General features: G+C 37.3%; 1 protein-coding gene across 1 annotated transcript; it reads right to left on the bottom strand.

Moving 5' to 3' along the window:
• Positions 1 to 1,391: 1,391 nt before the first annotated feature.
• LOC107619410 (uncharacterized) lies at positions 1,392 to 3,743 on the bottom strand. The gene has a single exon (XM_016321695.3). The coding sequence runs from the start codon at positions 3,531 to 3,533 to the stop codon at positions 1,728 to 1,730; it is 1,806 nt and encodes a 601-aa protein (XP_016177181.1). The 5' UTR covers positions 3,534 to 3,743; the 3' UTR covers positions 1,392 to 1,727.
• Positions 3,744 to 25,784: the final 22,041 nt, after the last annotated feature.

Here is a 25,784-nt window from a genome sequence, read left to right as displayed (position 1 = left end):
TGAACACAATAAATAGGGAGAGGCAGTTTCGAAAAAAACAATTGAAAAAGATCTACCAGAACCAATTATATTAAATTCTCAACATTTTGAGCTTGATAAAACAGTACATGAAGGACTCCATTCACTTTACTGCCATGCGCCTGGCCAAGGACTACCACTTCGTCCAAGCGGAGCTTGTGCAAACTAGGAAGAAGGTTAGTTAGTTCTTTTATAAAAATATATAAATTTTTAATTTTTAATATATTTGCTATACAGTTATTTAAGTAAAATATCTAAAATTTTTATTAATAATAAACTTAAAATGCACCCTTAGAATACATTTTAGCTAAATACTCTATATAAATAGCAACTAAGTTTACAGTATAGTAGTAAATCTTTTATGTGCCTCACATCTGCAAATACCTTCTGATAGGAATTCCTAACTTTACAAGTTCGAAAACTGAGAATGGATATAAATGAAGGGTCACATGACACAATGATTGATAAGATCTGCTACGCTGTGGTACTTCAAGTCAACCCTGCGCTGTGATTTTTCTAACTCGGAATTAAACCACTGCTCAAAGCTTAAAATGGTGCCATTGACATCGACATCAACATCTACAATTCTACATCACTTCCTCTTTCCTCCATGTAGTTAAAGCTCACTGATTTGGCCTCTTCTGCAGTATCATTACAGGCCAGCCTTGTGTACTAGCTCCACAGGGCGCATTGATTCTGGCTTTGACATAGAAACGCAAAGAACGAGAGATAGAGACTAATGTATAAAGTACAGAAAATATATGTTTCTTAAACCAAAAAATTGTCTCTATCTATGTCTCCAGAACCAAACAAGTTTCTGTATCTATTGTTTTTGTATTTCTGTTTCAAATGCAGTATTGTAGCCTAAGTGAAAGAAAACAAAATCCGGTAGTGTTTGCAACCATATCATAGAATTTTCTATAGTGATATTCTAAAAATATTCCTAGTTAACCTTGTAGGCAGATTAATTTGATCTTCAGGTTTTTACATTTAATTTTTTTTTTTTTTTGAAGATTCCCTTGTTTTGAAAATTTGAAAGTGAAACCCACCTTCTGCGCTTTTGATAATAAACAATGCATTCAGATATATCTTTAAGCATAACATTTTTCAAACCAATATACCACCTAAACAAGTTATTTTATTCTTGCAAGAAACACGAACCTTAATATCTTGTGACTTTATCGTAGATCCATAATACAGAACTACTGAAAAAAAAAAAAAAAAAAAAAAAAAAAAAAAAAACTGCAAGGAGAATCAACAGCAGCAACTACATAACAGTACTAATCTCTGCTATTCATAACAGTAATTTCAAGTTTTAACATGCCATACTCTTCTAAGCAACAAGCAAGCTGTGAAACATATTTACAAGTTCATCGTGAACAATTTTTCCCCTTTATAAATATAATTCTGCATGTATACTATATAAGTCAAATTGCAATTACATACAGCTATACTTTTTCAAGTCTTCAACAATATCAGTCCTCAATGTACAAAGTTCAGAATTCCATGCTATACCAGAGTAATATGAATAGTATGTTTGGATTTCCATTTGCAACTATAAAACTATTGATTTGAGCAAAAGCTATGAAAGGTAGCTTTTGCCACAAACCATAGGGGGAGTTCTCCAAACGGAAAATGCAAACACACTTTGGTATTATAAGTCAAGGAAATGCTCACCATATTGAGGATTTTCAAATTTTACAAGGTATTCAATTAAGCAAAGAAGATCCACACTGCAATTGCCACTCCAAGCAATCTTCAAAGTCAAAACTGCTTGCACAATCCAACAAAGCGTTCTGTTGATGTTCATAACGGCATATGTAATTCAACCCAATAAGAATCTCGCAGATCGCTTCCTCTGTCTTTTCCTTATCAGCAAAGTACAAGGTCTGAAGTAGCAGCACATTCGTCCTGCTAACAATTTGGTGTTGCTCAAAATTCCTTTCGCTTTGCCATCTTATCATGTTATGCGCGAGAGGCGCAAGCCCCCTAAGTATACCGTCAAGAGTCACCTTCCAGTCGTGGGCAAGAGGAGCATCGTATATGGCCAAATTCTTGACGTAAGACTTCAGCTTTGCCTTCAGCGATAACCTTAAGCTCGTCGGTAGCATCTGATAGAGATCATCCCTCGCTTCCTCTCCAACTAAATGAGGATAGCTAAGCAGTTTCTCGAGGACAATTATGACATTAGCATAGTGCAAAGCAAGAGCGCAGCCTCCAAGAGTGGAAGGAGAAGCATAAACAGCTAATCTACTCTTGGGACCAAAGGTTGAGCAACTCTGAACACCGGATTTTGCTCTTAGATCTCCATTGAAAGGAATACTGATTTGAGCATGATCGAACCCACTGGAATGGCACGACTGCTCCTTTTTCTTGACATTATTCCCTAAACCAATACTGTGACTGCATCGGTCCCCATGATCAATAACAGAATCATCATCATCATCAAATTTAGAGACAGAGCTGCTTAAACTTAGACATTCCATGAAAAGTCTCCCCGGACTTGTTCCACAAGGAAGAACGAAATCTTCGGGTTGGAGATATGCTAAATCGCCTCTCCTCATATCCATCCGCGGCCTACCACCAATACTTCCCTTTCTCTCCACAGTTCTCCCAATCGAACCCGAATGACTTCCACTTCTGCCACTGTGATTGCGATTCAACTTCTCCGATTTCATAGGAACACTAATTTGGCCAGACACCAAGCCACACTCAGGTGGAGGAGAACCTCCAGCAAGCCCAATGCTATTCTTCCTCAATGCAGAATCCCCGAAAACCACCGACATCCTGGCGTAGATGGTGCAAACTGTCCTGGCCAACAACTCGACAACCTTGTCAAATGTTTGATTCCAAAGTGAAATTTCCTTTAGATGCCTAACATCTTGCCTTTGCCATGCGAGTTTCTGCTCAAAGACCCTCCTACTCTCCTCATTCTGATTATTCTGAAACTTGTTCATAGCTTGCTCCAATTGATTCAAAACCTCCATTTCACTATACAAATTCTTAGTGTTACTAACATACCTATCCATCTTCCTCACCATACCTTCCATATGCTTAACCAAGAACCCTAATTCATTGACATCTATGACCCCACTCACAATGTCACCATACACATGCTCGAATCCCTGCAATGCAGGGACAGAACACTTCTTCCCTAACCTGGAAACAACGCCGGCGACGCGGTTCAACTCGTCGAGCTTCTCGGCGAGAGCAAGGTCAAGGAGATAGGAATGGTCGGAGGAAACGAGGCTCCGAACAGCTTCAGAGGTCAAGATCTCATTCCTGAGCCTCGAGATCTCAGAATCCGAAAGGGATTTGTGAAGGTGAACCGTTTTGGACATGACATTGGCTACTTCAAAAGAAAGAATGTCAATGGTTACCTTATCGTTGTTCTTGATGGTGCTGCTATGTTGCTGCTGCTTCCTCTTTCCCGAAGAAGTTTCTAGAAGAAGGGCGTGCTTGAGATTGGAACTGACTTGGTTACCCATCTTCACAAACCAGGCCTCTGCAACCATTTGGAGCGGAATTGTTCAAGTGAAAAGACCAAAATAGGAGAGAGAACAAGTGAGTGAGTGTGATTCTAAAGGCAGGAGCATGCGGCGCAAATTGTGAAGAGTGATGTTGAAGAGTGAAGAGGGAAGGGATGGGTTCAATTCAATATAAGCAGCAACAATGACATCAGAAAGAGAGAATGTGGGTGGGGAGTGGTAGGGACCAAACACTAATTTAATTTGTTAACTCTAGTTTTCAATCTCAATTTTCAAAAGTGGATTCAGAATTGAAAGTTCAAACCACTTTTTAATTTATTATTTTTTTATTTGTTTGGATGCGTTGCTTTTCATCCTGCCTTCCATCTTCGAAATTATTCTATCAATTTTTTTACCTCAACTTTTTTGGGCTTGTCATATGTGATTTTTTTATTGTTTAACATTTTCTTTCGTATATTTTTTTTATATTATTTAATAAGTATATAATGAGATATCATATCTTATAGGGATTTTTTTCTTAAATAAAATAAAAAATTATTTAATTCCTCAAACAAGATATTTGAACTTTAATTTTTAGAATATGATTTTTTTTTTAATTAAGGCAAGATCACTGCACCCCCAACGAATCTAAGGTGAGTTTGGCATACTATATATACCTGGTGGAACCATTTTTTTTTGTCTCTTTCTTTTTCAATTTCTCCTTCAAATTTACTCTATTCCTTCGTTCTGTCTTTTCAACATTCGTAAAGTTCGTTGTAGACGACATTCTCAGTTCCAATAAATAATAGGTTAGTTAGAGTTATTTTTTTAACTTAGTTAGAATTATTGTTTACATATTAGATGAAATTACTAGTTATAGGTTGCATATTAATTAGAGTTACAGATTTACTATTTATATGTTAGTTAGATTTTATATGTTATTGTTTTTAAGTATAGTTGTTGTTTATTGTCTATAACATGTTAATTAGTATAACAGAGTAAATTGTTAGTTAATTTAGTCAGAATAATTAGTTTAAGTTGTGAATTAGAAGGTAATTAGTGGAATAATTAATTAGGTTAAAATAGATTAGAAAGTAACATGACTAGTAAAATTTAGGGTTCAATTAGTTATTAATTAGGGTTGTTTAGGATGTTAGTTGACGGCGTTAGTTAGTTTGGTTAAATTTAAATCAGTAAGTTTATAAGCTATTATAGATTTATATATTTTTGTTAATAATTCAGTTAACATAAAAGGAACTGAGTTTGGTGTATGTGATTTTATTTTACTAGAGTGTGTTTAAATGGAGTAGCAGTTATTAGGCTACGAGGATAAGATGTATAGATTGGATCACACTAAGCACATTGCTAGCAGGCATGATCGAGTGGTACACTTTTTCACTGTTGTTTATTTTACTGTAATTAATAAACAGTGAACTTGTTATTTTATGCATTCACCGTCCCTGTTTTTTTAATTTTTTGTTTTCGTTTGGTAGGCGCCTCGGATCTTGCGCACCAAGCGGAATTTGATGACACGTCCGTCGGAGCAGATTAGGTCATATCTCAGACGAATTAGATTTGAGTATGTAGCCTATATGGTCGAGTTCGAGTGCGATTGGCCACTTGCCTCGGCATTGATAGAGAGGTGGAGACCTGAGTCCCACACGTTTCATCTACCATGCAGGGTGATGACTATCACCCTGCAGGACGTGGCCTATCGGCTGGGACTCAGGATCGGCGGTGATCCTGTGAGTGGATGCATTGGTGGGTGGGAGCAGCACCATCAGGGACGGACCATTGAGGAGTTATGTGAGCAGATTCTGGGTGTTGTTCCTGGCCCTGAGGACAGACAGTCACAGACCAAGTGGACTGTGAAGCTCACTTGGTTCCACAACACGGTTTGCGGAGAGCTGGAGTAGGACGCCACAGAGGAGCGCCTGTTGAGGTACACGAGAGGGTACATCATGCAGTTGATAGGGGGTATCCTATTCCCAGATGCATCTGACTCTCGGGTGCACATTAGGTGGCTCTCCCTACTAGAGGACCTTGAGACGTGTGGCCAGTTATCGTGGGGCTCGCTTGTGCTGGCATGGCTGTACCGCTAAATGTGTCAGGCCACAGAGCATAGTTAGTGCAATTTGGGTGGGTGCGTCAGCTTGCTGCTGTCCTGTGCCTATCACCATATTCCACTACTACGGCCCGATGGCTTTGGTACTCGTCGGTTTTCCCTGGTTGAGAGGTATTATAAACACTTGTAAAAACCTGTTGTGTTATTATTAATCAATTAATTAAATTGAGCGATAATGTGGAATTGTGGTTGGCATTGTAGGTGGATTCAGTACCGGCCGGATAATGCCAGAGGCGAGAGCAGGCTGAGGCATTACAGGCGTACCCAGAACGGGATTGGGATACTGAATATAAGTGATAAATATTTTAGTATTAAAAATTTATTTTACTTTAATACCTATTGCATTTGAGATTTGAATGTCGTCATTTATTTGCATTTTATGAACAGGTTGAGTGGACGCCGTATGCTGACCCATAGCTGATTGGTCTAGTTCCACCGGCGATAGCTGAGGCGGAGGCCTCGACGGCGGTTGTCTGTCCGTTGCTTTGCTTCGCTATCGTCGAGTGGTATTAGGTGGACCAGGTGGTACGTCAGTTCGGTGGCCTGCAGCACATTCCGACCAGGCCACTGAACATTGACAAGATGCACAGGCTGGATGGTCACTTCGGAAGAGGCAAGTAGTTCCCGCATCTGCTTGGTGGCTTGCATGAGTTGTGGGATGCTCGGGCCAACCGTCGTCTGCGTATACACCATCATATAGACCTGCGTCTGTCCCTCCCATATATGACTTGGTACCTGCAGTGAGCGCACACAGAGTTATTCGGTCTGGGTGATCAGCATCTGGTGGCGGCTGAGGTTGTGCTAGAGGACCTGTCCATCCACCATCCACTTGTTCCATATCTACATCAGCCAGATGATAATCACCTTCTGCAGATGAGGCCAGCAGCCGGATGAGGGAGAGGTAGGGGGTGGGAGAGAGCCAGAGGGAGAGGTAGACGTGGTGCAGGCCAAGGGAGGCAGGGTGATGTCGAGGTTTACCACGATAGAGACTCCGTCAGTCTGCCAGCTCACCGGGCCGAGGATGCAGGCCCGAAGGTTGGGTCTCTTTTAGGACCCGTACCCGGAGACTACTTGTCCCTGAGACATGATTGATGTCACGATGATGGTACCTGACTGGATGACGGGTCTGATACAGGGAGGTGATGGCGGGTTGGCAGATGTGTCGACGGTGCCACAGCAGACCTAGCCATTCTCACATATGCACACTACACCACCTCAGTCTGTATACTTACCATGCCACTTGGATGATCAGTCTAGTGGGTTGTCGTCCACTACAGATTATGCAACACTGAGGGACTAGATGAGCACTCCAGTGCCTGATCCGGTTCCTCCACTTGGTCGAGGTCAGCGTGATGTCAGACCACCTGCGTGTGGCATAGGTGGGTGTCTCGACCCAAGACAACTAGTTTATGATGACAACATTTGACTTTTATAATTTTAATATCATTGCGTTAACTTTCAAGTTCAAACAAGTCTGTCGTAAACAACTTTTCTAACGAAATATAATATTGTAGAGAAAGATTACAATCATATATTTAAACGAAAACAACACCTATAACTAACGTCGACTAGAAGATACCCCTCCACCATCAAGAGCGGTACAAGTCCTCTGTGTGTGACCACTTTGACGACACAATCCGCACCTCTTCTCCTCGTTATGCTCAACGTCATCCATGTTGTTACGAATTCTGGAGCTGACTGGGCGACTTTTTTCACTCTCATCATCCTGGGGTTGGGCCAAATTCGGGGCCCGTCATATGATGGCTAGTGCCCTATCGATCGAAACTCTGATCTATAAACATTGAAGACCGACTCCATGCGGTACACAGGATGTACAAACCGCTTCCAATCAAGTCTTGCATGAAAGCAAGCTGCCAGGATGTGACGACAAGGAAGATGAAGAGTGAAGAGCCTGAAAATATCTACAGTCACACTTACCCTCATCAAGTAGCACTTGATAGTTCTGTTGGCTGGACCCAGGAACTATCGCTAACTCTTCAACCGTGAAGTTTGTCCTCGATCGATCAAACTGGTAAATATTCATGGTGTTCACGTGCTTCGAGTTGAACTCTATGGCCTTCATCAATTTCTGTGAGAATTCAGCACTGACTTGAAGTTGGGCAAGAGCCTCGGAACCCTTCCGTGCAAAAAGTGCACCCAAACGGAAATAACTTGACTTCACAGGACCCGTGATTGGCAAATTGCGAGAGCCCTTCATAACAACGTTAATACACTCGGAGATATTGGTCGTCATGTGACCAAATCGACGACCCTCATCAGCATATTATGCCCATTGTGATCATGGCATTTCTTCAAGCCAGTTTGTGATTGCCACATTTTTGCCCCTCAGCCGGCCAAAATGATGAGCGAACTCACACTGCGGCTTCGAATACGCAGAACTTTCTTCAAGTGAGTCAGGAAGCTGGCTACAATATATCTTGTACAAAATGCCTGGAAGGCGGAGGTGGTTTCCATAAACTCCCCTCGGCGTTCAGTGCACCATCTATGGATTTGGGTTTGTCTGAAATCACTAACACCCCAGGTTGTGGTGTCACATGTTACCGCAGGTACGAAAGAAAGAACGACCACGTCTCCTTCGTCTCACCCTCGACAATGGCAAATGCAATAGGTAGAATGTTTGCGTTGCCGTCTTGAGCTATGGCCATAAGCAAGGTCCCTCTGTATTTACCATATAAGTGGGTGCCATCAATGGAAATAAGTGTCCTGTAATGCTTGAAAGCTTCAACACACGGTGAAAACGTCCAAAAAACTCGATGAAACATGACAGTGTCGGCGGAACCAGGCCAAGGCTGTGTCATTAGTTGCACCCAAGTACCTAAAGACACATTTACAGTTAGCTTATTCTACATGTCTGCATTGTTTAATAGCGAATAACCAAACTTGAAATAAATTTTACCAGGGAAGTACATCTATATAGCGAATAACCAACTAGGAAGCTTGTTGTATGACTCCTCCCAATCACTATATATTCTAGCAATGACTCTATTTTGCAAGCCAAACCTTTCTGTTGGATGCCTTATAACCAAAGTGATTCTCCACACCTCCTTGCAGAATGCTGATTGTTGGATCGGCTTTGACCATCATGAATATGTGTTGCGCAATCACCTTCCAATCCAACATACGATGGTCTTGCCCTATCGATGTTTGCATGCAAGTATGAGGACCAGTGTATCTCCTAACCTCTCACTTTTCTTGCTTTCGGCAATATGCTATGAGTATGCTCCAATTACAACCGGGACCGAATTGGATACACTGTGCATTGTACCTCAACTGGTCACTCTCTACTATTTTATACTCTGCAGCCCTCCTGATGCTGTACTGCTTAACTGCCAACATGACTTCTTCCTTATTCTTAAATTGTTGTCCAACCTCGAACTCGTTGCTTGGATCCTCCTCAGGGCCTCCCTGGGTAAACGACCAATCGAAAGTCATTGCATCGAGATTCAACCTCGTGAAATGATCCGACCGATCATATGGTCGAGAAATGGCAGGCTGTGTCAGAGCGATCTGTGTGTCACCGTAGTAGTTCATCTCTTCTTCCTCATCACCATCATCAGGAATTTTGGGTGGTTCATTGTTAGTATCGTCTCCGTCATTGGGGTTAACCTCATACTAATCCATCATCGGTTCTCTGATAGCAGAACCATCATGACTTTCAACACCGTCATCTATTAAGTCAACATTACGAGCTTCAATATTAGACCCCTCTTGACTACCTTCAGGTGGCATATTTAGAACCACCGTCATCCTTCTGATAGTTCGTCTAACAGCTCCACTCAATGGACTATCATACCTGCAGATGATCCTCGGCCACCCAAATCAACAAGAAACATGAATAATTCCAACAGATGAACATTTGTCTATCGGTTGTACCACGACCTTATAAGCTATACATCTTCATCGTCACATAGTAGACGATACCTAATTCAAAACAATAGAAATATTTCTCACAACCGTGGTCTGACAAATATACTAGCAACAGAGAGAAAACAACTGTAATATACCTTCTATAAAATAAACTACCATCTACTTCGATCGGATATCTGTAGTAAATTTTTTTCACCCTTTTTGCCTCTGCCCGATGGAATGCAATATCAAATTCTTCAACGCTGTTAGACCGTTGACTTCCAGTGTCATATAGGTAATTATCGGTTGTCCCGATCTAAAAATAATAGAACCTTCTTCATCATATACTATTTCACCATCGTAATGAATGGATAACAATGGATTCCTTGACATTGTGTAGAAAAATATCAACAGTGAGAACGAAAATGGACAATGAAATTGTGGCTCTCTGATCCACTCTCCAACAGACATGCTTTTATTTTGGAAACGTAACATAGAGTTCACCAGGGGTGTAACAAACTTGTCTTAATTACAAAAAAAAAAAAAATCGTATTCTGGAAAATAAAGTTCAAATATCTTGTTTGGGGAATTAAACAATTTTTTTTATTTTATTTAAGAAAAAAAATCCCATCTTACAACAACAACTAAAAAAGCGACTATATTACGTGCACACTAAAATCAGTTACTAGTATAACACATGTTAGAATATAAATAAATATATATTAAAAATAAATTAAATCACATATGTATTTATTTATAAATATATTTGTAAATAATTTTAGTAGTTAATTCTAGTATGCGAATAGTATTTTTATAAAAAAAAATTTTAAATTCATTCTCACTTTCTGTAATTACACTTGACATTCTTTAAAAAATATAAAAATTTATTTTCTTATAATAATTAAACTGCATTAAATTTTAACTACAAAGCATGATAAAAAAATTTATATTTTTAAACATTTTTTATTAAGTAAAAAGTATTAAACTCTTTGTAAATTAAACAAATTTTAACTTCTTATTAATTATATTTTATATCAATAATATAAATTTAGAAGAGAAATATTTAAAGAACAACAGCATTTATTATTTTTATCTAATATTTTTAGCCATTAACCTAGTTTTTTTTTATTTAACAATCGAATAATATGCTTTTAATTTATATTTTTAAATATTATTAATTAACTGCTAGTAAAAAATAATAAATTTTATTAGTTCTTTAATATTTCTTAATTTAAAATTTAAAATTTAGAAGTTAGACTTACAATTTAAAAAATACTGGAACATTAGTATTTACCCGATAAAAATATAAGAAATAATAATACTAATAGTTGTATACTTGTATTACATTTATGTATACTGTTGTCGTTACCAAAACCGAGGGAAGTTGGAGCTAACAATGAATGATTAGAGGTCGGAACAAAAAAAAGTAGCTTTGACTAATGGAAAGAAGCAAGTACCCTCTTCACAAGGATGGAAAAGTTTGACTTCATCTAACATGGGTTGGTTATGAGTTGTGACTTGGCTTGTGTGACTAATAATAATACTGATTATGTGCAGTCTAGTCTATGTACTTTTTATGTTCTATAGTAACAAATTAAATCATGTTTGGTGCTCTAGAAGTAGAACAACTGCTACACTTGCATGCAATTTGGTTAGTCAAAAACAAGACATTGATATTTCAAAATTAAACATTTGGTGTAGGAGCTCTGTTCCAACAACTAAAACAAGTTTTCATAAAATCATGAAGTAATCATCAAATCATAATCTAACGTCCCTATCATACAAATAACATGAATCATATAAGACATTTGGAGTGGTTTTCAATTGTCCATGATAATGTTTCCCATGAAAACCGACTAAACAAACATGGAGTTAGATCAAGAGAAAGGGAAAAGCGAAATTCGTCAAAAAAAAAAAAAAAAAAAGAAAAAGAAAAAAGAAAGTTAACTATGGTGGGAGTAGTTGGTGGTGCCTTTGTTTATTTTTTTATATATATATACTAAATTGAGAAATAGGGTTACTTGCCCTCCTCCATTACGTAATATTCACCTTGAAAAAAAAGATCAAGCAAATAGTGACAAAAAGAAAGCTGGAACAATTTTTTTTTCAACCCAAAGTAACCTATAATGTATGTTATGAGTTATGACTTTCTTATTGTGATACACATACTATATGTTTGAGTCAATAATAATGAGTCATCAATTATTAATTTTGAACTTTTGATGCACTATTTAAATTTGACACTATGTAGCCAAATCAGCAAAACAATGTAAACAGAACATCATATCAAATCTAATTAATTTGGGTGGCTAAACTAAAGACTGAATAGGAAGAAAAATAAGAATGATACAATGGGCTACAAAGCATGGACCATTTTCTTTAATTTATCAAAGGAAAGTAAAAGTGTAAGGTATATATGGACCATTTGTAACGAGTAATCTCTTTCTTTTTTGGCCAATGAGTAATAGCTCAAATGACATAGTCTTCCCATACTCAATTAAGAGGTTGCAGGTTCGAGTCTCTTATCTTTGGTAAAAAAAAAATCTCTTTCCTTTTTTTTTTCTTTGGATAAATTAATATAAAATAATATTAAAAGATTTACATTACACACAAAAATAACATTTAAAAAATACGAATGACAAATCAATTTGTAAAAGAATTTTAAAACGTGACAAAAATAATAAAATAATATTATTTTATAAGGACTAACAAATTTTGTATTTAAAAAAATATGTGCATTTATCTGAATATTTATAAGAATATTTTATAAAAAAATAAAAAAAATTCAACCTCTAAACATCTCTTATCATTTTTCTAAAAATTTTCATTTACTCAAAAAAAATCGTAAAAAAATTTACTTTAACATAAGATTATCGAATTTTAAAAACAAAATAATTTTTTTATTATGTTTGTAACAAATCATATTAAAATCCAATATTAAAAGTCCTTTTTGAAAAAATATATATAATATCTAATTATTTTTATCACTTTTTTTTAGATTTTATTATTCGTATCTTTTGAAATTATTTGTGTCTAAGATATAAAATTTTGATTGTCATTTTAATCATTTATCATTTTTTTTTGAGTTTCTAAATTTTTACTCTCATCCGTTTTCTTTATAATTTATCTGATTCTTTCCATGAAGTATGGACAATAACACATGACACAAGGTTAAAAATAAGGTTTGACATGCTAACATGTGATGGTATATAAATGTGTTGAAACGTGTCTGAAAAAGAATTTTTTTATCTTTTTATTAAAATACAATTGATACGAAAAATACTTGTGTCGCACAAGTATCAAAAGACTATTGTGTCCGAGATGGGTCTAAGAAGCAAATACAACAATTCAACAAAATGTTCTTGGTTCATAGGATTTATTAAACCAACATTCCATATTAGATCAAGACAACACCAATAAAGTCTCACACAAGTCCACACAAACAAATTCAGCCCAAAATGATTTGCTTCATCATTCTTTCACATTTTAACATATTTTTCTAGAAATAAATTTGTTATGATGACTCACCATTTTATCTAGTTATGGTGACTCGTCCTTTTTTCAATTATCTGAATCTTCTCAACATTTTGTAAAGATTTATATTTTGGTTATTTTATTTTCATAGATGTTGATATATATAACCCTATTCCTTTGTAAATTTAAGTGGACATATATACAAAAATACAGTCTTTCTTCTTTGTCTTTTGCTTCCTTCCAAAGTTATATATATATATATATATATATATATATATATATATATATATATATATATATATATATATATAAATTTAAGTGGACATATATACAAAAATACAGTCTTTTTTCTTTGTCTTTTGCTTCCTTCCAAAGTTTTATTTTAGTATCAACGATCTTTTTTAGCGTTGCTGGTATCCATGTTAAAGATATCTGATCCCAACTGCCAATTTGTTTTCCTCCTTCCTCTTCCATCATGAATGATTAGTCTTCCAATTTTTCTGAAGACCCTAGTAATCTTGATTACGTTCATCCTAGTGAAAATTCTACTTCTGTTTTAGTTACTCTTATTCTTATAAGAAGCAATTATCATTCATGGAGTCATTCATTTACTATGGCAATTATTTCAGAAAATAAATATGATTTTCTTATTGGTTCCATACCTTCTCCTTTACCTGAAGAGCCTCTGTTTGCAGCTTAAGAACATTGTAACAATCTAGTCTTATTATGGCTCTTCAATTCTCTGTCTCCCTCCGTAAGTCAGAGTGTTCTCTATTTTTCTACTGCTTTCTCTGTCTAGACATATTTGAAGGAGCGTTTCTCTCAAAGTGACCTCCTTTGAATTGCTGAATTAAAAGAGAAAATTTACGCACTTAAGCAAGGCAATCTCTCTATCACTGAATTCTGTACCTCTCTGAAGTCTTTGCAGGAAGAGCTTGACAATTATCGTCTTCTCTCTATTTTTTCTTGTCCAACAAAAATATAACGGTCTTACGATTTCATTATCCAATTTCCAAAAGGCTTAGATGAGAGATTTACCGTGGTCTGGTCCTAAATTCTTCTCCTCGACCCATTGCCACAGTAACACAGGTGCTTGCGCTCATCAATTAACACAAGCGGAAATCGCAAGCATTCACAGGTTTTTTGGATGACCAGAGATCCATTGCTACCATTGTTAACTCTCGGCAGCCGTCTTTCCATCACGATCATGTCTCCTCTTTTCCTAGCATGGTTTGCGGTCGTGGTTCCTCTTTGAAGTTGTGCTCTTATTGCGGTCGTGGCGGCCACACTATTGATGTGTGTTATGCCAAGCATGGTACCCACCAGGTCACCTGCGATACTCAGGGAGGTCACAGTTCAATGAAAAGCTGCCGCATCTACCAATGCCACCACTGCATCCCTTCCTCAAAATACTGCCTCATTGTCACAACAAAATTCTGCCCTAGGTCATGGTGAAAGGGTGCACCAACAGCATCTCGAAAAACCGGTTCTAGACCTCTCACCAACTCAGCATCACACTCTCATGACATTCCTCAAAAAGGCTGAATCTCATTCTTCATATTATAAAGCTCGAATTTCTTTGTCTCAGCCTCTTGCATCTATTCCTCAAAACCAAATGGACTTTTGCCCATCTTAAGTAGCCACTTTCTTTTTTTTAAACACTTTTTGCATAGTGAATAACTTTTCTAATAATAATTTTTTAAATACTAGGATTATAGACTCCGATGCTACAGACTACATTACATCAAACCTGTCTTGGTTTGTCTCTTATGCAAAAATTTTTCCTAATATTGTTCATTTATCAAATGGTTCTCATGTCGTTGATTTTTACAAGGGTGTTGTTAGATTTTTATCATTCTTAATTCTTCGTGATTTTCTTTATTTATCTTATTTCAATTTTAACATCATATCTATTTCAAAAATCACCTCCATGCTTCAATGTGAACTTACTTTTTCATCTTCTTCTTGCATATTACAGGCCAACAATTCGAGGATGATTGGTTTAGGTAGATTGAGAGATGAATTATACATACTTGACAACACCATAAAAAATAACCCATCCTTCTCCCATTCATCAACACTTACCAATTCTCAAATATCACACCTTTAAATCATTGACATTTCTGTTTGGGACATCTTTCTGGACAAAGAATCAACTATTTATATAGACAATTTTCTTTTATTTTCATGCATCATTATAAAGCTTGTTACATTTGTCATTTTTCTAAACAAAAGAAACTCATTTTTTTTAAACTTTAACGAGGCCAACGCCAATTTTAGTTTATTACATCTTGATGTATGGGGACGGTTTCAACAAAGTTCTATTCAACTCACAATTATTTTTTAATTATTGTTGATGATTTTAGTCGTTTCACATGGGTCGTTCTATTAAAATCTAAATATAAAGTTTAAAATCATGTAAAGAATGTTATTATTTTAATTGAAACACAATACAATTCTAAAGTTAAGTGCATCCGTTCGAATAATGGTCCTGAATTTCTTTACATGATTTTATTCTTCAAAAGATATTTATCAACGAAGTTGTATTGAAATACCCTTACAAAATGGAAGGGTAGAACATAAACATCAACATATTTTAAACATAGCTCACGCTCTCATGTTTTAATCTAATTTACCTCCCTTTTTTTAATCTTATGCCATTAATCGTACAATTTTCTTATTTAATCGAGTTTCATCTTCCGCAATAAATTAAAATTTCAAACACCATTTGAGATTTTATTTAATCATCCACTGAATTTTAATGAAATCAATGTTTTTGGGTATTTATATTATGTCTCTACCCTCGTAAAAAATAGATCAAAATTTGACCCAAGAGCAAAAACAACTGTTTTTCTTTGCTTCAAAAATAGTTTTAAAGGCTACATTGTTTATGTTTTGGAGGATAAAATGATTGAGCTTTCCAAAAATATAATTTTATATGAAATGATTTTATCTTTAGTCAACAAAAAGGTCCGATCCGATCAACCCTAAACAATAACCCCACATTACCTAAATTCATGTAATTATCATACCATTCCTCCTCTTCCCCTTAACGAATCACAACCCATAAATCTTTTTAGCCCATTATACCCACATAATTCTACCATTATTTCCTCTCACCTAAATCAACCAAGCCTTCCTATTGGAGCTTTGGCCATAACCATTAATCCACTCCCACATCAATCTCCTTCTTTTGATTCGCACAAAGTCTCATCTCCTTCTTCGAATACCCTATAAAGGATAAAAGTTAAGAGACGCTGAGCTTAGTGTAACCAATTTAGTTAACATTGGTTTGGTGTAACTGTATTCAGTTATGCAGATGAACTCTACATACCTTTTACTCTTATAAATAGTTGTATTAGTATTGTAGAAGTGATATATAATAAGACATACATTCAGTTTTTTACAACTCTTCTTTTAATTCAGTTTTATTCTCTTTCTCTCTGTTTTTCCTTGATCCTTTAGCTACTGAAGGTAGCTACCTTTCATACCCCTCCCTTACCTTCAACGTTGTCTTCATCCCCTATGACCACCAAAGCCAATTCCTGCCATGAGACTCCAACTATTTCTATGCCCAATAATACTCCTTCCTTCTCTTATGATTCCTCTCTTTTATTGTCAGACCCATCACAATCTTCATCACCATGAAAGATGAGCTGGCCACTCTTAAGTTGAACAAGACTTGGTGTCTAGTTGAGGTGTTAAGCCAATTAGTTGTAGGTGAGTGTATTGTACAAAAAAAATTAGATGGTTCAGTTAATCAATACAAGTACGTCTTGTAACAAAGGGGTTTACTCAAACTGAAGGTGTTGATTTCTTAAAAACCTTCACTCCAGTGGTCAAGCCTGCCACGCTATCAAACTATTTTTGGCTTTGGCATCAATCAAATATTGGCATATCTATCAATTGGATGTAAATAATGCATTCTTACATTGGGACCTTTCAAAAAATGTTTACATGACTTTATCTCCCGAAATTAGACCTACTTGACCAAATTAGTGTTGCACATTATTGAAGTTATTATATGATTTATGACAGTCCAGTCGTATATGGTATGAAAAACTCTATAAATTCTTACTTTCTCATGGATACCAGTAGACCATATCTGATTATAGTATATTTGTTAAGTGCATTGGTGCTGAAATTTCTATTCTTCTAGTTTATGTTGATGATATAATTCTCACTAAGAATTCTATTTCTGAGTTTGCTGCATTAAATATATTTTTCATCAATATTTCAAAATTAAGGACTGAGGTTCTTTAAAATATTTTTTGGGTATTGAGATTGCTTAATCAATCAGGGAAATTTCTTTATCCCAAATAAAGTATTTTATTGATCTTTTAGAGGATTCTGGTTTATTGGGTGCTAAACTCGGTTCTGTTTCCATGGATAGTTCCACAAGACATTATTAGGATAGCAGTCTCCTTCTCTTTCACCCCTTTATTTATCAATGTTTGGTTAGTCGGCTCATTTATCTTACCACTATCCAACAGAACATCATCTATGTCATTTAGCAGCTAAGTCAATTTATGGGATCTCACACTCAATCTCACCTCCAAGCTGCTAAGAGTGTTTTAAGATACTTGAAGGGTAGTCCTGGCAAGGTCATTCTCTTTCTAAGAAATTCTGAAATTTAACTTCTGGGATTCAGTGACTCTGGTTGGACAGGATGCCCCGATACTCATTGTTCCTTAACTGTTTATTGCTTCTTTTAGGTAATTATCTCATTTCTTGGAAGACTAAGAAATAAACTACTTTGCTCGTTCTTCTGCCATAGCTGAGTATCGAGCCCTTGCCGTCTAGCACCAATGCGACTCTGACTTTTTCTCTATTCTTCTTCTTCTGTTCACCCCTCAGGTTCCATGGTCCCTCTTTTTTCTTGTTTAAGTTAATTTAGGATTCAGTTATATGTAAATTTAGGATTTAGGGTTTGATTATTATATGCTAATTTAGGGTTTAAGGTTAAGTTAATTTAGGATTTAGGATTTGTTTATGGTATGTTAATTTAGGATTTAGGAATTAGTTACATGTTAATTTAGAATTTAGGATTTGATTATTATATACTAAGTTAGGGTTTAAGGTTAAAGTTAATTTAGGATTTAGGATTTGGTTATGATATGCTAATTTAGGATTTAGGATGAAGTTAATTTCGGAATTAGGAATTAGTTATGTGTTAATTTATGATTTCATAAGAAATGCAAGATGCTTGAATTTTGAAGTAGGAAATATACGAAGAAAATGTTACAAGCCTTAAGTTGATATAATATAGTTAGCTATATATGCAGTGTTTAATAGTAGCAATAGTTAACTCTAAAGCTTGTAAAATTTGTAAGTTGAGTCTCTTTTTGCTTCTTATTCAATCTCAAGAACTAATTAATCTTGCTAACTAAATATTTTTATTTTTCTTGAGGTAGATTTATATAAACATGTTTTTATACTTATAGTATAATGATGTCTACTATTTACTCTTGAAGTATAGGCTTATTTCTTAAAGGTTACCTAGTTTAGAAATATTTATATTTTGACTTAATTTTCAATTAGATTTTTATTATTTAAAATTTTTCAATTCCTAATGATTTAAACTCTTTAATTGAATTGAATAAATTCTTGTGTTTGACATTATAATATTTAGCGGTGTGTGAAAAAATTAGTTTCACTGAACTGAATTGAAACTGAACTGAAACTGTTTTAAATAAACCAGTTTTTTTAAATAAAAAACTGAACTCAAACTATAGTTTTTATAAAAACCAGTTTATTAAAAACTAGTTTTTATGGTTCATTTTAGTTTTAAACCAAATTAAAGCTGGTTTTATTTAAACTCTAAAATTAGTTTTTACATACTCTTTCTCTCTTTCTTCCTTCACTCTCTCTCTCCCCTTCCTCTCTCTCTCCTCTTTCTCTCCTCCTCTCTCCCTTCTCACTCTCTTTCCCCTTTCTTCATTCTCTCTCTCTTTCTCCCTCCTCTTTGTCTCCCTCCTTCTCTCTCCCCCTTCTCTCTCTCTCTCCTTTTCCTCTCTCCCCTTCTCTCTCTCCTTTTCCTCTCTCTCCCCCTCTCTCTTTCCGTCTCTCTTTCTCTCTCTCCTCCTCTTTCTCCCTCTTCTCTCTCTCCCTCATTTTCCTCTCTCTTCCCCTTTCTTTCTCTCTCTTTCCTCTCTCTCCTCTCTCTCCCCCTCCCATCTCTCTTCGTCTCTCTCTCTCTCTCTCTCTCTCTCTCTCTCTCTTCTTCCTTCTCTCTTCCTATCTCTCTTCCTCTTTTTTGTCGCTCTCCCCTTTTCTTTCTCTCTCTCCTCTCCCTTCTCTCTCTTTCCCCCCTCTTTCTTCCCCTCTCTCTTTCCTTCTCCTCTTTCTTCCCCTCTCTCTCTCTCTCCATTTTCTCTCGCTTTCTCTCCCTCTCTTTTCTTTTCCTCTCGCTCTCTCTCCCTCGCTCCCCCTCCATTCCCCTTCTCTCTCTCTCTCTCTCTCTCTCTCTCTCTCTCTCTCTCCCTCCCTTCCCCCTTCTCTCTCTCTCTCTCTCTCCTTCTTTTCCCTCTCTCTCCCTTTTTGTTTCTCTCTCTCCTCTTCCTCTTATCTCTCTCCCTCCATTCTCTCTTCCTCTTTCTTTCTCTCTCTCTCTCTCTCTCTCTCTCTTTCTTTTCTCTGTTTTTTTCTTTCTCCCTCCTATTTCTCTCTCTCCCCATTTTTTTCTTTCTCTCTTTGCTTCTCTCTCCCCTCTCTCTTTCTCCTCTTTCTTCCCTTCCTTTCTCTCTTTTCTCTTTCTCTCTTTTCTCTTTCTCTCTCAACCTTCTCTCACTCTATATCCCTCTTCTCTCTCACACCCTCTTTTCTCCAAAATAAGAAAGAGAAAGAGGGAGAGAGAAAAGAGAAAAAAAGAGGAAAGAAGGAGAGATAGGAAAAAGAGAGAGAGGAAAAGGAGGAGGAGAGAGAGAAAGAGAGAAGGGAGGGGAGAAAAAGTGCAAGAGATAGAGAGGAAGAGAGAGAAGGAGAGAAAGTGAGAGAGATAGAGAGAGGGAAAGAGATAGATGAGGGGAAGATGGAAGGAGAGAGAGGGAGAGAGAGATAGAAAGAAAGAGGGATAGGGGAGAGAGTGAGAGAAAGGGATAGAGGGAGAAAATGGAGAGAGAAAGGGGAGGGGGAGAAAGAGGGGCAGGGGAGAGCGAGAGGAAGGAAAGAGAGAGAAAAGGAAAAGGGGGAGAGAGAGAGAGAGAGGAAGACAAAGAGAGGGGTAGGGGAGAAAGAGGGGGGGAGAGAGAGAAGAGGAAGAGTGAGAGGGGAAGGAGAGAGAGAAAGGGAGAGAAGGAGAGAGAGAAAGGAGGGAGAGAGAGGGAGAGAAGAGGAGAAAGAGAGGAAGAGGGGAAGAAAAGAGAAAAAGGGAGAGAAGGGAGAGAGAGAGAAAGAGAGAGAGAGAGGAGGGGGAGAGGAAAGGTGAAGAGAGAGAGAGAGAGGAAGAAGGATAGGGGAGAGAGAGAGAGAGAGAGAGAGAGAGAGAGAAAGAGGGGAGGGAAGAAAGAGTGAAGGGGGAGAGAGAGAGAGAGAGAAAAGGAAAAGAGAGAGGAGGGAGAGAAGGGAGATAGAGAGAGGAGGAGAGAGAGAGGGAGAGAAGGAGAAAAAGAGTGGGAGAGAGAGAAAAGAGGGGGAGAGAGGGAGAGAAGAAGAGAGAGAGAGGGAGAAGGGAAGGAGAGAGAAAGGGAGAGAGAGAGGGAGGAAGAGAGAAAGAGAGAGAGAGAGAGAGAGAGGGAGAGGGGGAAAAAAAGAGAGAGAGAGGGGGGAGAAGTTAAAAGTTAAAAGTTAAAACTTATTTTAGCCTATAAACCAGTTTAAACTGGTTTTTTCTATTAAAACTGGTTTTATTTTTATGAATTGGTTTAAACTGGTGCACTATATTGTAAACTGGTTTAAAACCAATTTCTTATTTGACAAAGTAGTTTGGTTCAGTTTTTAAACCATTTAAATGGTTTAGTGCAGTTTCAATTCAGTTTATGAGAAAACTGAACCATGAACACCCCTAATAATATTATATGTACAACGCTATGTATATAGTATTAATTCAAGTAAGAAAACAAGTTAATATATTCTGCTAGAAATATTGTGAATGTAATTATGTTTTGACTGATGTTGTGGATTGAGATTGGTTAGAATTGTGGGAACTATAAAGATGGATATATGTCTAATTTTAGGGGAGGTGATGTCAATTTTTTTTAAAATAATCCAAAAGTTGAATGATTTGTGTAGTATATATGCTTATTAGTGTTAAGAATATATTCTCTTTGCAGATATGACGATAGATAGAAGAGGTAGATTGAGTGGGTCTCATGGTCATGGTGGAGAAGAGGGTTTTCACCGAATCCCCAAGGACTGCTCAATCATCGCCCTCTACCCCAACTATCTCGTTGACCCATGTGACATCACAGGTGGGTCCAACGGGCCAGCAGTTCATCATGGTCCCAAACCCGAACTACCTGCCTACTTCTGCTACACCCCTTATAAATCCAGCGATGGAGCCCGCGGTGAGTGATTCCTTTAATGCGTCCCAGCAGGATGCTCCTCCAACTCCACCCGTCGTTCGGCTGAAGATTTGGCCTGATGGCATGCTGGTGTGAGTACATACTATTTTAATATCATTTATCCACAGTCTATTTTGAATTTGTTAAGGTGTATGTGTTTCTATGTGTTTGTTAATATTAAGTTTTTTCATTGATAGGTTTGGACCAAACAACAATGCATGTACACAGGCGATTGGTGCACGAAATTGTGATCATCAATGGTGCCAACAACTTGGTACGCACAATTGTAATCTCAACTCTTTGTCACAACTCCGCACAACTAACCAGCAAGTGTACCGGGTCGTCCAAGTAATAAACCTTACGTGAGTAAGGGTCGATCCCACGGAGATTGTCGGCTTGAAGCAAGCTATGGTCATCTTGTAAATCTCAGTCAGGCGGATTCAAATGGTTATGGAGAATTGATAATTAAAAGATGAATAAAATATAAAGTAAGATAGAGATACTTATGTAATTCATTGGTGAGAATTTCAGATAAGCGTATGAAGATGCTTTGTTCCTTCTGAACCTCTGCTTTCCTATTGCCTTCATCCAATCATTCATACTCCTTTCCATGGCAAGCTTTATGTTGGGCATTACCGTTGTCAATGGCTACTTCCCGTCCTCTCAGTGAAAATGGTCCAAATGCGCTGTCACCGCACGGCTAATCATCTGTCGGTTCTCGATCATGTTGGAATAGGATCCATTGATCCTTTTGCGTCTGTCACTACGCCCAACACTCGCGAGTTTGAAGCTTGTCACAGTCATCCCTTCCTAGATCCTACTCAGAATACCACAGACAAGGTTTAGACTTTCCGGATCTCAGGAATGGCCACCAATGATTCTAGCCTATACCACGAAGGTTCTAATCTTAGATTAGAAACCCAAGAGAGTATACTCCAGCTGTCGTCCAATGACTACGTTGAACATCATGTAGATCGCTTTGTGGTTGTTAGGCACGCGACCTTGGCTAAGCGAGTAACGAAGATTGGGTGATTGTCACGGGTCACCCCTTCATTCTAACTTAACTGAATTAAGTACGAGAGTATATCTTGGAGAAGAAGTAGGCGTGAATCGAATAGAAAAACAATAATACTTTGCATTAATTCATGATGAACAGCCGAGCTCCACACCTTAATCTATGGTGTGTAGAAACTCCACCATTGAAAATACATAAGAACAAAAGGGTCTAGGCATGGCCGTGAGGCCAGCCTCAAACGTGAACATATAAGTTCCAAAGATGAAAAGTGTGTAAAGGTATCTAAAATACAATAGCAAAAGTTCCTATTTATAGCAAACTAGTAGCCTAGGGTTTACAGAAATAGGTAATTAATGCAGAAATCTTCTTCCGGGCCCACTTGGTGTGTGCTTGGGCTGAGCATTGAAGCTTTCATGTGTAGAGACTTTTCTTGGAGTTAAACGCCAGCTTTTGTACCAGTTTGGGCGTTTAACTCCAGCTTTTATGCCAGTTCTGGCGTTTTGACGCTAGAATTTTTATGCTGACTTGGAACATCGGTTTGAGCCATCAAATCTCAAGCAAAGTATGGACTATTATATATTTCTGAAAAGCCCAGGATGTCTAATTTTTAACGCAATTGAGAGCGCGCCGATTGGGCTTCTGTAGCTCCAGAAAATCTACTTCGAGTGCAGGGAGGTCAGAATCCAACAGCATCTGCAGTCCTTTTTCAGCCTCTGAATCAGATTTTTGCTTAGGTCCCTCAATTTCAGCCAGAAAATACCTGAAATCATAGAAAAATACACAAAATAATAGTAAAGTCCAGAAATGTGATTTTTATTTAAAAACTAATAAAAATATAATAAAAACTAACTAAAACATACTAAAAACTGCCTAAAAATAATGCCAAAAAGCGTATAAATTATCCGCTCATCACAACACTAAACTTAAATTGTTGCTTTTCCCCAAGCAACTGAAAATCAAATAGGATAAAAAGAAGAGAATATACAATGAATTCCAAAAACATCTATGAAGATCAGTCTTAATTAGATGAGTGGGGCTATTAGCTTTTTGCTTCTGAACAGTTTTGGCATCTCCTTTTATCCTTTGAAGTTCAGAATGATTGGCATCTATAGGAACTCAGAATCCAGATAGTGTTATTGATTTTTCTAGTTCAGTATGTTGATTCTTGAACACAGTTACTTTATGAGTCTTGGCCGTGACCCTAAGCATTTTGTTTTCAAGTATTACCACCGGATACATAAATGCCACAGACACATAACTGGGTGAACCTTTTCAGATTGTGACTCAGCTTTGCTAGAGTCCCCAATTAGAGGTGTCCAGAGCTCTTAAGCACACTCTTTTTGCTTTGGACCACGACTTTAACCGCTCAGTCTCAAAATTTTCACTTGACACCTTCACGCCACAAGCACATGGTTAGGGACAGCTTGGTTTAGCCGCTTAGGCCAGGATTTTATTCCTGAAGGCCCTCCTATCCACTGATGCTCAAAGCCTTGGATCCTTTTTATTACCCTTGCCTTTTGGTTTAAAGGGCTATTGGCTTTTTCTGCTTGATTTTTCTTTCTCCCTTTTTTTTTCTTCTTTTTTTTCACATATATTTTTTCAGCAAGCTTTTCACTGCTTTTTCTTGCTTCAAGAATCATTTTTATGATTTTTCAGATTATCAACAGCATTTCTCCTTTTTTCATCATTCTTTCAAGAGCCAACAATTTTAACATTCATAAACAATAAATTCAAAAAATGCACTGTTCAAGCATTCATTCAGAAAATAAAGAGTATTGCCACCACATCAAAATAATTAATTTGTTTTAAAAATTCAAAATTCATGTACTTCTTTTTCTTTTGCAATTAAAAATATTTTTCATTTAAGAAAGGTGATGGATTTATAGGACATTCATAGCTTTAAGGCATAGACACTTAGACACTAATGATCATGTAATAAAAACACAAACATAGATATAACATAAAGCATAATTTTCAAAAAACAGAAAATAAAGAACAAGGAAATTAAAGAACGGGTCCACCTTAATGATGGCGGCTAGTTCTTCTTCTTGAAGATCTTATGGAGTGCTTGAGCTCCTCAATGTCTCTTCCTTGCCTTTGTTGCTCCTCCCTCATGACTCTTTGGTCTTCTCTAATTTCATGGAGGAGGATAGAATGCTCTTGGTGCTCCACCCTTAGTTGTCCCATGTTGGAACTTAATTCTCCTAGGGAGGTGTTGATTTGCTCCCAATAGTTTTGTGGAGGAAAATGCATCCCTTGAGGTATCTCAGGGATTTCATGATGAGAAATTTCCTCATGCTCTTGTTGAGGTCCATGAGTGGGCTCTCTTGTTTACTCCATCCTTTTCTTAGTGATGGGCTTGTCCTCATCAATGAGGATGTCTTCCTCTATGTCAATTCCAGCCGAATTGCAGAGGTGACAAATGAGATGAGGGAATGCTAACCTTGCCAAAGTAGAGGACTTGTCTGCCACCTTGTAGAGTTCTTGGGATATAACCTCGTGAACTTCTATTTCCTCTCCAATCATGATGCTATGGATCATGATAGTCCGGTCTATAGTAACTTCAGACCGGTTGCTAGTAGGAATGATTGAGTGTTGGATGAATTCCAACCATCCCCTAACCACGGGCTTGAGGTCATGCCTTCTTAGTTGAACCGGCTTCCCTCTTGAATCTCTCTTCCATTGAGCGCCCTCTTCACAAATGTCTACGAGGACTTAGTCCAACCTTTGATCAAAGTTGGCCCTTCTAGTGTAAGGGCGTGCATCTTCTTGCATCATGGGCAAGTTGAATGCCAACCTTACATTTTTCGGACTGAAATCTAAGTATTTCCCCCGGACCATTGTAAGCCAATTCTTAGAGTCCGGGTTCACACTTTGATCATGGTTCTTGGTGATCTATGCATTGGCATAAAACTCTTGAACCATTAAGATTCCGACTTGTTGAATGGGGTTGGTTAGAACTTTCCAACCTCTTCTTCGAATCTCATGTCGGATCTCCGGATATTCACCCTTTTTGAGCTTGAAAGGGACCTCCGGGATCACTTTCTTCTTGGCTACAACTTCATAGAAGTGGTCTTGATGCACCCTTGAGATGAATCTCTCCATCTCCCATGAGTCGGAGGTGGAAGCTTTTGCCTTCTCTTTCCTCTTTCTAGAGGTTTCTCCGGCCTTTGGTGCCATAAATGGTTATGGAAAAATAAAAAGCAATGCTTTTACCACACCAAACTTAGAAGGGTTGCTCGTCCTCGAGTAAAAGAAGAAAGAAAAGAGTAGAAGAAGAAGAAATAGAGGAGATGGAGGGGGGGTTTGTGGTTCAG

This window comes from Arachis ipaensis, chromosome B9 (genome assembly GCF_059453495.1).
Source record: "Arachis ipaensis isolate K30076 ecotype BB chromosome B9, ASM5945349v1, whole genome shotgun sequence".
Classification (NCBI taxonomy): domain Eukaryota; kingdom Viridiplantae; phylum Streptophyta; class Magnoliopsida; order Fabales; family Fabaceae; genus Arachis; species Arachis ipaensis.
Note: the sequence above shows the minus strand (reverse complement) of the source record. Positions and strands in the feature narration are given on the sequence as shown.